At 40.5% G+C, this 12,122-nt stretch overlaps 1 protein-coding gene across 1 annotated transcript in view; it reads left to right on the forward strand.

The window, feature by feature from the left end:
- The window catches only part of LOC104402975 (proteasome activator complex subunit 4-like), a gene marked incomplete at both ends in the record, with an annotated part of 18,028 nt that overhangs the window by 1,698 nt on the left and 4,208 nt on the right, over positions 1–12,122 (forward strand). The window contains 5 exons of the mRNA XM_010010989.1: positions 6,010–6,159; positions 7,593–7,656; positions 10,096–10,170; positions 10,700–10,822; positions 11,242–11,334. Coding sequence (XP_010009291.1) covers positions 6,010–6,159; positions 7,593–7,656; positions 10,096–10,170; positions 10,700–10,822; positions 11,242–11,334 — 505 coding nt within the window. The remainder of the gene's footprint in view (positions 1–6,009; positions 6,160–7,592; positions 7,657–10,095; positions 10,171–10,699; positions 10,823–11,241; positions 11,335–12,122) is intronic.

A 12,122-nucleotide genomic window follows, 5' to 3' on the forward strand; every position in this document is an offset into this window, starting at 1 on the left:
GCAACAGAGCCCGTGCCAGCTATTATGGAGAAAATTAACTCTATCCCAGCCAAAGCCTGCACAGATAGTCAAGTCAAATTCTGCTGTTCTGATTTATAACACACTAGGGGTTTGGGAGAAAGGTAAATGGTACTGTTCTTAGAGTATATGTGCTGTAGTCATTGCCAGTATCTGGAATCCAGGTGTAAATCTGTACACACAAGAAGGAAGGTGAAGTACCTTCTACAGAAATACATATATAGATTTTTCAAAGTGTTGATATGGACAAATCATTTTTTTCCCAGTTAAGAATGTTACAAATGTTTGACTGATTTTAAAATGAAAACTTGTGGGGTTTTTTCATTCTTTGTGCTGCCAATCCCTCCCCATCTGTCAAACTCCCCAGATTTCCTAATAATTCCAGTTGGAGAAGGTCCTGCTCTATAAACTCCAGATTATAAGAGATATTACATGGAGAACTGATGATGCTTGTTTGAATTGAAGCTTCATGTAAAGAAATGAAGGTGAAAATACTTAAACTGGCTTTAGAAAGTAATCCCTTTCTTCCCAGGAATATTGAAGTACCATCACGGATCCCTTCTGCTGAGTGGAAGGTCCTCTTGCTGATCAGTGACATAAACAGAAAATACATGTTGTAGCCTTGTAACTTGTTACTAGAGCATTTCATGCTGAATTTCTCTCATGGCTACATAGCTGGAAGAATAATTCTGCTCAATTGCACTATTTTGCTCATTGTAGGTACTATTTTAAGTGAAAATCCAGAAGAGCAGAACCTATTTTTAGTTGGTTTCTTTCTAGGCACGTGCCAGCACCTCATGAAGCTGCTTAACTCTGTTCTGTGGGGCTGTGGTCCAGTGTGTGACACCTGCATGGTGGGAAGGGGGCTTTTCCAAGAGGGAAAAGGAGGCTGATTTGGGAGGAAGGTATTGGTTGTAGTGGTCCATTTGAAACACTCAGCTTTATTAACTGCATAAATAGCACACACTCTATCTGAATATGCAGTGCGATTTCTTCTCATACGGTGCTTATCCTTTTTAACATCAATTTTGAGGGTATCTTTTTGGTGCAAGTCAAGAGAGACTTTTACAAGCTGCTTGATTTGATTTAGAGCTGTTAAATTAACAACTGTTTTAATTTTCTCTTATTTTTGTGTTTTGTTTTTTTACATTCAGTTCATATCGACCAGGCTTGTCTTCACCTAAAACATTTGTGCTTAATGTGTTACATAGGTGGTAAGAAAGACTTTTTGTTCTGTTCAGCTCTGGCCGATGTGTCATCTTCTGCATGTTCTGTTCAATCATAACACTTGCCACACAAGTGTCATTTCCTGCATAAATAATTGTATTGGAAAACCAATGTTAACATTACACCACTGTTTATGAGAATGTCGCACTGTATGTCAACCTTTCTAATGGGGACCAAGATACAGCGTGTGTGAAGTGGCTGATACAGTGGCTACATCTAACTAATTTAACTGGCATATCTGTTCCAAGGGTCAAATGGAAGGGAAATTTGACATTTGAATCATCACTGGGTCTGAATGTGGCCAGAATGAGCTTTGCTGTAGGAGTGCATGTCACCGAGGCAGTGTACCTTACTATTAAAAACGATGAAATCATGGAAAGTGCTTTAGCAGTGAGGTAATAGGGTCTGGAAAATCCACCCAGCAACAACCTTGTAGCTGTGGTGTGAAGCAGAGTTTGTCTATTGGCAGAGCTGACTGAATTTTTACAGCAAAAACCTTATCAGGAGTTTTGGTGGATATATATATTGAGACAGCTGGTAGAAGTGGAGTGGAATTGCAGTGGGTTTGCTCTGTTTGGGGATTTTTAGGAAGAACTATTTAGCTGTACTAAGCCAGTGAGAGATTGATATTTGGCTCACTGCAGTTAGAAAGTCACTAAAAGCATTAGTGAAACTACAGCTTGTTGCTCTTTTCATCATCTTAATTTAAGCTCTTGTAATGGAGTGTCCATCACAGGGCTAGAATTCCCCTTTAGGCCTGAATCTGTCCTGAAAACCTGAAACTTGTGCTTTTTCTGCTTTTTGATAATGGAGGAGTCAACAGTGTCAGTTTATACGTTGTTTTAACTGAAACATATTTCTCCTTGAGAATGCAGGTCAGCCCTGCATTTTCCAATTAGTATCTCCTTCCCAGAAGAAGAAAATAATCATGTAGTGCCAAAATGATGACTGGTGATAGGGGCTAATAATGTTGTTGGTGCTTTTTAATATATCCATGTGGCATGATAATAATAATGATCTAATAATACTTCAGGTAATAAGCAGGAACTAAAAGCAAAGTCAATGGCATGAGACATTTTTCTTTTCAGTTACTAAGAGGAGATACCTTCCAGTGTATGTGGCTTCCTTATCTCCCTAATAAAAAGGTCTCAATACCTTGTCCAGGTAGTGAGCATTAAATACCTGAGCAGGAGTACAAACCACAGCAGGCTGATGCAATCTTTTATGGTTTATGTGTATAATTGCTTGCTGTTGTGCTCCCCTGATCTGTGGCTGGTTTAGTGTTGGGTAACAGACACAAGTTTGTGTGTGTGATAACTGTCTTTGAACAATTCTGCAGTAACAGGTACACAGAAAGTCCAACCAAGAGTAGAGCAGGAGCCACTACTAAAAGGTTTGAGTTGGTTCAAAGTGATAATGAAAACAGTAACCAGCAGCCTCTTGTTCTTCCCAGCTATATTGTCCCATCCCTTTCTAACTAGTAGTCATCAAAAGGGAATTTTACAAGATGCCTTAAGTACTTGGTCTGTAGTTCAGATGTGTCTTGGATGGAAGTTTCCTTAGGTATAAAATTACTGCTGTTTGTTTCTTTCTAGCTTCCATTCTAAATCTGATCAGAAGACAGGCGAGGACATAGAACCCCAGACTGGTTTGTGTTGGAAGGGACCATAAAGCTCCTCCAGCTCCAACCCCTGCCATGGGCAGGGACACCTTCCACTAGAGCAGGTTGCTCCAAGCCCCTGTGTCCAACCTGGCCTTGAACACTGCCAGGGATGGAATATCCCTTCTAATCTTTCTCCTCTGCTCTCTTCCACTAACACATACTGAGATCTGACTGAAAACATGTGAATTTGAAACACTTGTTGATCTCTGACATTGGTGTTTCTTAAAACTCCTCTGTCCTTTGGTTCTCCTTAGTCACAGTTTCCTCCAGTGGTGTGTGATAGAACGGGGATGGCTTTTTTGATTGTTTGGCCACACAAACATTTTTTGTGTTAATCTTTAATGCTCTTAAGGAATGTTGCTGGTTCATGCTCTATTTATCTCCTCTTGGAACAACTGTTACCTATTTCCTAACTCTCAAGAACAGCATTCACTTTAACCCAGAATCTTGATAAGCTTCTCGCAGAGTCTGATCTCATTTCTCTCTAATGAACCATTAGAGCCATTCCTCTTCACATTTTAGAAGCTGTCAGTCAGCTCAGACTTTTCATTCTGGAGAGGCCATGGATTTACTTGGTCGCTTTTGCATAAAACATAGAGAACTGCATTTTCTGGAGCACTGCTTGAGCTGAAGTGGTGTTTTGGGGGGTGGGTGGGCTTGTGCTGGCTTGCATCGAGTGTCGAGGTGTTGAAGGGAAATGGTGGTTTATCCATTTTATAGTTCTGGCTTGTATGGGATCAGTCTGTATAGGACTAGAGGGAGAGTGTGTGCATGCCCCCTACTGCTGTGTCTCAGAATTAATTAGCCTAAACTCATCTTTAGTAGAATTCTAAAGATGATCCATCTGCATCATCTTTTTCTGACCAAAATAGCAGTTCTGTGTGGTAGCTTTTGGCGATGAGCTGAAGGATGCAGTTTTTCTATTAGGAGGACTGAAAGTGTATCTAAGAGGTGTAGGAAGTTCTTCTGCCAGAACCCTTTTTGTTCATTCAGGGAATGGTTTTTGGTAAAAGAGCAATTGAGTCTGGAGCTTGTCTTGTAATATAGAGAAGATGTGATGAATGTGACAATATACCACCTTTATGGTTCCACTGCTGGATCCCTCTCCTCCCCTCCCTTTTGTTCTTTGAGTGTGTTCTGAGGTTTAATCTGGTTTAAGTGGTTGATGGCATCCTGTGACAATTTGTGTTCAAATGATTTCTCAAATAAGTTTTCTTGCAATGGGTGAAAACCCTTTTAAAACCAGCAGTTAGAGGGAAAGTAACAAAATAACCATTGATTTACAGGTAGTTCACTTCTTTTTCTTAGAATCACTGGACAAACCCCAAAACCATGTTGAAAGGACAGAGATGTGTGTTTGGAGTATAGTAATAACAGCAACTTTCTGAAATCTGTTGCCTTTATTTATCTTACAAATATTTATGAAGTCCATAAACCCAGTTTTCCTGTTTGTGTTTTCAACTTCCCTGAGGAGTTATCTTGCTCTGCTGGTTGTTCATGGATAAAATGCAGGATATTACTTATAATAAATGATAATAATTCTTCAGTCATCACTTAACTGTGGTAAATACTAGTGCAGTATATGAAAAGTAGGACTGGGAGTTTAGCAGAGCAATTGGAATCATGATTAGGTCTGTGTAGAAGGCAGTTAGCTACTGCATGTTCACAGAGAACGTCTAATTGCATCAACATTATCTTAATCTCTTGAGGGAGAAATCAGCAAATGGTAGTTTATCTGCTGTCATTGAAATTGGGTAATACACCATCCCTGATGTTATCTTTCTTGTTTCAGTTCTGTAGAAAGTGTTCTGAAAACACTGGTGAAGAGCTGCAGACCGTAAGTGTTTGTTGTTTGGGGGGGTTAAAGCCTGTATCTTTACTATTCCATTAAGACGGGGCAGAAAAGTGTTCAAAACCAAAAAAACCCACCTTATTAGTCATTCCCTGGCTGATGTCCCAATTCATTTAAGAAGGTTTTGGTGAAGGGTAGAGACTTTTCTGGTTTACTGCATTATGCATGATCAATACTCAATACAAGGTTTTAAGCTGCTTAAAATGAGAATAAAATGACAGGCTTGTTCTATGTTATAATATTTAAACAAAGTGTAAGGTGGTCTGGATTTGCTTTAGAACAGCCTTGGTGGAAAATCTGTTAATAGGGCAGGATAAGGCCACCACTGCCTTTGCTCTTCTGTCCTGGTACGTTAACTGGGAGTGTGTGTGCCTGCACCAATGCCCTCTGCACTAACTGACTTTGCTCATAGCTTAGTGTACTGCAGAGTTGCAGAGAAAAGACTTACTCTCTTGTTTACTACTGGTTGTACAACCTTTTGTAGTTACCCACTTTCATGAGAGCAGTTGTTCCACACACTGGTGTTACTCCTTTGAGCAGTCCTGTAGGAGATGCTGTTCTGAACACATACTGCTAGCATGAGGAGCATAAGGATAAAACAACCTTAACGCTTCTCCCAGATATATATGGTTTTGTAGCTAAATAAACCCCCTTATTTCCAGTGTTGATTTTTCTGGTAGCTGGTATGAATGTGAAAGTCACTGAAGAGTGTTTTAAAAAGGAAAATGAGAGTGCTGACTTAAGGTTAGGACACTGATGATGGTAATTCCAGTTGGCCCCATATCAACTGCAATAGCTATGTTGTATAAACAGTTGCATCTGGTGTGCATTTAAAATACTGCATTGCTTGGATGTTTACTTTCTTCTTAAAGAAATTAAATAACCAGCATTCTTCTAATGCTCCCATAAATGTTCCTCATGCCTTAAGTACTCTTTTTTTCCATACTGCATCAAATGTGAATAGTAGCCTTCACATCAAAATGGTTTTGCATTCTACAGAACCTTATCTGGTTCAACAAGGCCAGAACCTTCTTACATCTGTGGTCTTGAAATAATGTACGTGGTGTCCTTGCTCTTAACTCTGTTGCCTGTGAAGGTTGAGTGGGGTTGAGGACTGCCTGTCTATTGCCCCAGGGTACATGCCCTTCCTGTGATACGAAGATTTACGACAGATTAGTAAATAGTTGTAAAGATGTTGTTAAGAAGACGCAAACTTTCAAGCCAAGCCAAGTGGTTTCCTTGCTTTCAGGTATTTTCCAGAGGATGCCACCGCAGAGATGCTGGATGAATGGAGGCCTTTAATGTGTCCTTTTGATGTTACCATGCAAAAGGCTATTACCTACTTTGAACTATTCCTACCCACAACCCTTCCTCCCGCCCTTCACCAGAAGGGTTTCAAGTAAGTGCAGTTGGATGGCTGTTGGTGTAGTGTTCTGTTGCAAATGCAGTGGATGATCTTTTACAGGATGGCTTGAAGTCAACCAGCAAAATGAATGGTGGCTTTTAACAGCATTGTTGGAAGGAGTTCAAGACACAAATTCTGTCTGCATTATTCTTTTGTGAAAGTAACCTAGAGGAATTGCGTAGTACCTGTTCTCTAAGGAGTTCTCCCTTCCCTAGAGTAAAGCACAGGGTGTACAACAAAGCAAGCTAAATTGAATTAAAGGCACTTTAATTCTGAAGGAATAGTCTCACAAGTAAAAATCATTAACCATAGCAGAGCTTCAAGTCCTATCTTTAATTTGGGCTAGATTCCAATGCATCCTTCATGTAAGATGAAGTACAGCTCTTACTGCAAATACGGACTGGAGGTGGAGGTCTTCAGTTCACTGTGAAGATTTGGAAATGTGAGACACAAGAGAAGCCTGGAGAAGAGAAGGCTCAGGGGAGACCTTAAAACAGTCTACCAGTACCTAAAAGGGGCCTGCAGGAAACCCGGAGAGGGGCTTTCTACAAGGGTGTGTAGTGATAGGACAAGGGGGAATGGCTTTAACCTGCCAGAGGGGAAATTTAGATTAGCTATAAGGAAGAAGCTGTGGCTGCCCCATCCCTGGCAGTGTTCAAGGCCAGACTGGACACGGGCTTGGAGCAACCTGCTCTAGTGGAAGGTGTCCTTGCCCATGGCAGGGGCTTGGAACTGGATGAGCTTTAAGCTCCCTCCCAGCACAAACCAGTCTGGGATTCTATAAGCTACAGGAAATGAGTTTCAGAATTAAAGGAGAAACATTTACAGGGCAGGACAATCTCTGGGTCATCTTTAAGATAGAACTGTTGAACTTCAAAGCAGAAGCCAGTGATCTTTAGTGCATGTAGAGATTACTGAGGCTGTGAGGTTAAAAGTGCGTTTGTGCCATAGGGATAGTGAAAACTCGAAGGAAGGGAGTGAATATAATCCATAAAGGTTTGCATTCTTGGCTTCAGCTGGATTCACAATAGAAGCTGCTGACACTTGTAACAAGGGACAGATCTTAAGGTAGGGGGAAATAAAGTGTGATTTATTTTTTCATCTGATTTACCTGCATTGGGATGGCAATATGTAATGAAGTGGTGAAGCTGCAATAGATAAGGGAACTGCTGGTGAAACACTTGTGTGAAAGGAGGGGAATAAGAGGAGAAGAGGTAAAAGAAGCAAGGACTGAAACTCATGATCAGAGTTGGGGGTAGCAGGAATACTGTGGGAGGCAGTGATACAACGATGTCCATGTCTATCTCCATTCTTGTTGAATTAGTTGAGGTGAGTTCCTGCAGTCACCTGCCAAAGTGAGGGATAAACCTAGTGAGGGAGCTGCTTTCACAACATTAATAAGTTACTTTAATTCTGTTCTCTTGCAGACTCTGGTTTGATGAATTTATAGGCCTTTGGGTATCAGTTCAGAATCTTCCCCAATGGGAAGGGGTAAGTATTTACTTTTTACCTACACAAGAAGAAATCCATTTACATGTTCCTACCACGTGCTTGCAAGGCATTGAAGTCCAACAGTGATACAATGGATTCTTGTTTTCCTTCTGCTGTAACTAGCACAAACACGCAGAGACAGTAACTTCATGATTGTTAGCAAGCAATTACTGCCTGAATAAATGAGAGTGCACTTGTGCTTGGGGAACAGTGTTTAATGGTGAGCTCAGGCAGCTTTTCTTCCCAGCCTTGGGAATGTGGACATTTTCCAGACTGCCTGCTAATGCTTATGATGATGCAAGATGCTATTGTGATTTCTCTAAGTTATAATTCTGTGAAATCTCATCTTTTGTATCTTAATGCACTTTTGTGCTCCCTAATTTTGAGTAGCAGTGTTTTGCCTTGACTGCAGGGAGTTGTCATCTTTATTTTAGATACAGTAAAGAACCTGTGTTCTCTCTTTGGAGACACCTGATTTCCAAAACCCCATTGAATGCTGCCTTAGTAGGACATGCAATTTCTGGCAATTTCTTTGTGAGCAGGCTTGTGTGTAGGTCTTCCTGGTTTGAGTTTGTTCCTTCACAAAGGAAGGAAGGCAGTCTTTGCTCCAACGGTTGACAAGTGTCCAGACTGGAACAGGACGATTGCCAAAGCTCTATTTGAGGTTGTGTGTAGACATTGCATCTTTCTGCTGGCTCTCCAAAACCCCATTTCCATCTACTCTTTCTGACAGGAAGATGACAGCCTGCACTTTTAATACGATGATATGGTTTGTCTCTGTCAAATGGTCTAACAAATAATCATCAACACTCTGTCATAAGCTGTCTCTGCTATTTTTTTCCCTCTTCCACTGTGTTCTGACAGTTTGCTCAGAAGGACCACAACAGCTTTATTTTTTCCCCCAAAGCTTTCACTTCTTGTTTCCTTTGCTGTCTGCTCTGCATCTTAAGGGCAGGCATATTCACTGCATCAGGCTTGGATGCAGAAAATGAGACATATGGGTTCTGACTGTGCAATCCAATTTAAGCCTTTCTATGCTGCAAGCTTTTCCTCAGCTTGCTTTGGCAGGAGCTGGACTTGCTGTTTGAAGGGGAGCTATAGAATCAGTTGCCTTTGTGCATGGTAAGGGATTTTTTCAGTGGGTATTTCCCAGTATCAAACAAAAAGGTAGATAATTGAAGAAAATGTAACACTTGTCTTCAGGCTGTGTCATATGTGACTGTCCTGAACCGAATTTGTGGTTTTTCCAAAGCTATCATGTCCTTCAGACTGAGAGGTGAACTGTTCTTCTGTAAGAATCTGTCTCTGAACAAGGAAGGATGATTTGAGCTGCTTCCTTTTGGCTTTGCTATAGCTTAAAGGTATTGATAGAATACCAAGGCTCCAAGGCTCTTGGAGACCTAATAGGTATTTCCTTGTTTGGACAAGCTTGTAAAAGGAGAGCTAGTGGATTATGTCCTTTCTCACAATCAGGATATGAGAGTCAGACTTTATCTCCTTTTTGTTCAGTCCTGATAACTCTTTCCTGAGGACATCTTTCAATTCCCTTCTGGACTCATGAGACTGTCTCTGGCAATGGAGTATCTGATTCTTCATAGACAGTCACATAGTGCAGTTCCTTCTGACAGCTAATGACTGTGACCTTTACAAGCCACAGATGTGCACAAACCAAAGCTTACAGATGTGACAGCCATCAGCACAGGCAAGCATGCTTTAATTAGGATGGATCCTGCAGAAGCCAAACAGTGTTGGTTAAATTTTCTTCACTGTCTATGTATAGATGCTGTTTTAGGCCAGTGTCCACACTGAGCTCACATGACAGTGCTCTAGTGATGAGGAAGCACCATGACATGAATTGGCAATCGTAGGTGCTTGCTAAACTGCTCCAGGTCAGAGTTACTGTGGAAGGCTCAAAAGGGGGAAGATGTTCCTTAGCAAAAGCTAAACTCCTTGACAATGTATAGCTTGGGCATAAGTTTGTTGTTCATCTGCTATTCTTCAGGGTTGCTCTAGCAATAAATTGTTGAGTATTTAAATGATAGTGAATGCATTCTGCCTTTCATGTTAATTCACAGAGCATGGAGGAAAGGAGAGTGTGTGTGAACCTTTAGAAGTACTGTTAGTAATCTTTACATTAAAAAATACACATATATTGAAGAGGTAGGGGTGTATATTCTGGCAGGCTGCCTCTGCCAGAGCTGAGACCAGTTACCTGCTTTGTAAGGGCTCAGATGTGCGATGAGTTGGACTCCTGAAGGTAGGAATGCAGATGCATTGTGAAAAATGGCATTGGTGGCTCCTGACAGAGTGAAATCTCCCTTTACAGGTGCTTTAGTGCCATAGGTAGCTTTTCTCTTGCATCTGTAAAGTAGATTGAGGGGTTTGTGCATCTTTTATTATAAATACATTCTAATAAATATTTTTTATGATTGTTTTCAGCATCTAGTAAATCTGTTTGCTCGCTTGGCCACTGACAACATCGGATATATAGACTGGGATCCGTACGTACCAAAGGTAATAGTCCTCATTTTATGGAATTACCTTGTTTGCTTTAAGTTGCCAGAGTTCCTCTGCTAAGAATCATTCCTTTTCCCTGTATGGGTCTTACACTGGAGTGGGCTACTCTTTCAAATTAGGTGCATCCATTTGAAGACCTAAGTTTAACTGAAGATTTCAGCTGTCCTTTTGTACCAGGCAGGACTGGAAGTTCCTGCTGTTATCACATGACTCAAAACCAAACCAAACTGAAGCAACAGTCCATCTTGCTGTGCAAGTGCTGTCTGAATGTATGACTAATCCCGTGTTACTGTGGAAATGGCCTTTAGTTGGTATTCTTTGGATAAATGTGTGACCTTTTGAATCTGTCAGCTTTTTCTAAGATTTATAGCAGTTGTTGTTCAAAAAATAACCCAAAACCACCAAACAACTTTTGATAGAAAATTAATTTATGCCAGTTCTATGACATAAATGCATAAAGTAATTCATTCATGAAGTAATAAATCCATGAAGTAACTTATACCAATGTGATATTTTGTCTTTTCAGATTTTTACCAGAATTCTGAGGAGTTTAAATCTTCCAGTGGGAAGCAACCAAGTTGTTGTTCCAAGATTCCTGACAAATGCTTATGATGTAGGACACGCAGTCATGTGGATCACAGCCATGATGGTTAGTAGCTTTTTCATAAAGAGAAACAAAAACTAATGCAGAGCTTTAAGCAAGTATGTGTTTAAGATGAGTGTTTGTTCTGTTTAGCTGATGGAAAGGTTTATTTCAAAGTGCTGGCTGTGCCATTCTGGAAATGAATGTATCCACATTCCAAGTGTGTATCCCAGTGCTACTGTGGATACACACATAGGATGTGCTGAACAACTGAATCACTCTTTTAGGGTGAATCTCATCTGATCTGATGGGGAGAAATTGCTCCTTAGTGCTGAGCTAAGGGTGGGGAAGGGAGGGGACTTGGGGATGTGATTTGATGCTTTGAGGTATTGCTGTGTTGAGAGTGCTCACTTGTACCTTGCACTACTGTTACCTGTTCATTTAACTTGTCCATGTAATAAAATCCTGTGGCTTATTTCTTACAGGGTGGACCAAGTAAACTAGTGCAAAAGCACCTGTCTGGCTTGTTCAATAGCATTGCCTCTTTCTACCATCCTTCAAATAACGGGCGCTGGCTGGTGAGTTCTTTGCATGTCAAGGCGATAACTTTGGCTGTAATTTTGACAGTCCAACCTGTCACATCAAACATGTTGATAGATGCATTATGTGCTCCAGCAGCCAGATTGTCTGTTGGTTGGATAATATATTGAGACTTTTCATTTTCAGGATATGTGATTGTACTGTCATTCAAATTATACTTTTATTCTGATGTCAGGACCACAGCTAGTGGGGTTATTCTTCAAATGTCTAACCCAAATGCAGTTCAGAAACCTAAACTAGATATCTAATTCATATATAGCTGGGAAAAAGAAGCCAGCACATTAAAGGAAGGTGATACACAGCATCAGTGTTAGTTGTGTGACATATCTCTTGTAATACTGACCACTGTCTCCATGTTATCAAAATCTAGTTGGATTAATCAAAGCAAAAAAGGTTTTCAATGCATATCCAGTTTGATGAAGCATAACTTTCTGATGGTGCAGCTAACAGAGTCTTCTGCTAGTAAGAATCTCTCTCTGATAGCTGCTGGAAAGTACAGATTAAAATAGCAAGGCTGGCCAAAACAGTGCCAAAGGAGCTGGCTTGTTTTGGAATAGCTTATTTGTTTACATGTGAATGTGCAGAGAATGCTCTCAAACATGTCCAAAATCTATTAGTAAGTAATTTTGATTCTTGACTATAACCTTTGTATGTATTTTTCATGATCTTTTAAATCATAAGACATAGTGCTGGCAGCATAATTCCTGATGTTTTGGGAACTGAACTTTAATGACGAGTTGCAAGCATTGTGTTTTAGAGCTCTTCC

Source organism: Nestor notabilis, unplaced genomic scaffold (genome assembly GCF_000696875.1).
Source record: "Nestor notabilis isolate BGI_N333 unplaced genomic scaffold, ASM69687v1 scaffold9650, whole genome shotgun sequence".
Classification (NCBI taxonomy): domain Eukaryota; kingdom Metazoa; phylum Chordata; class Aves; order Psittaciformes; family Psittacidae; genus Nestor; species Nestor notabilis.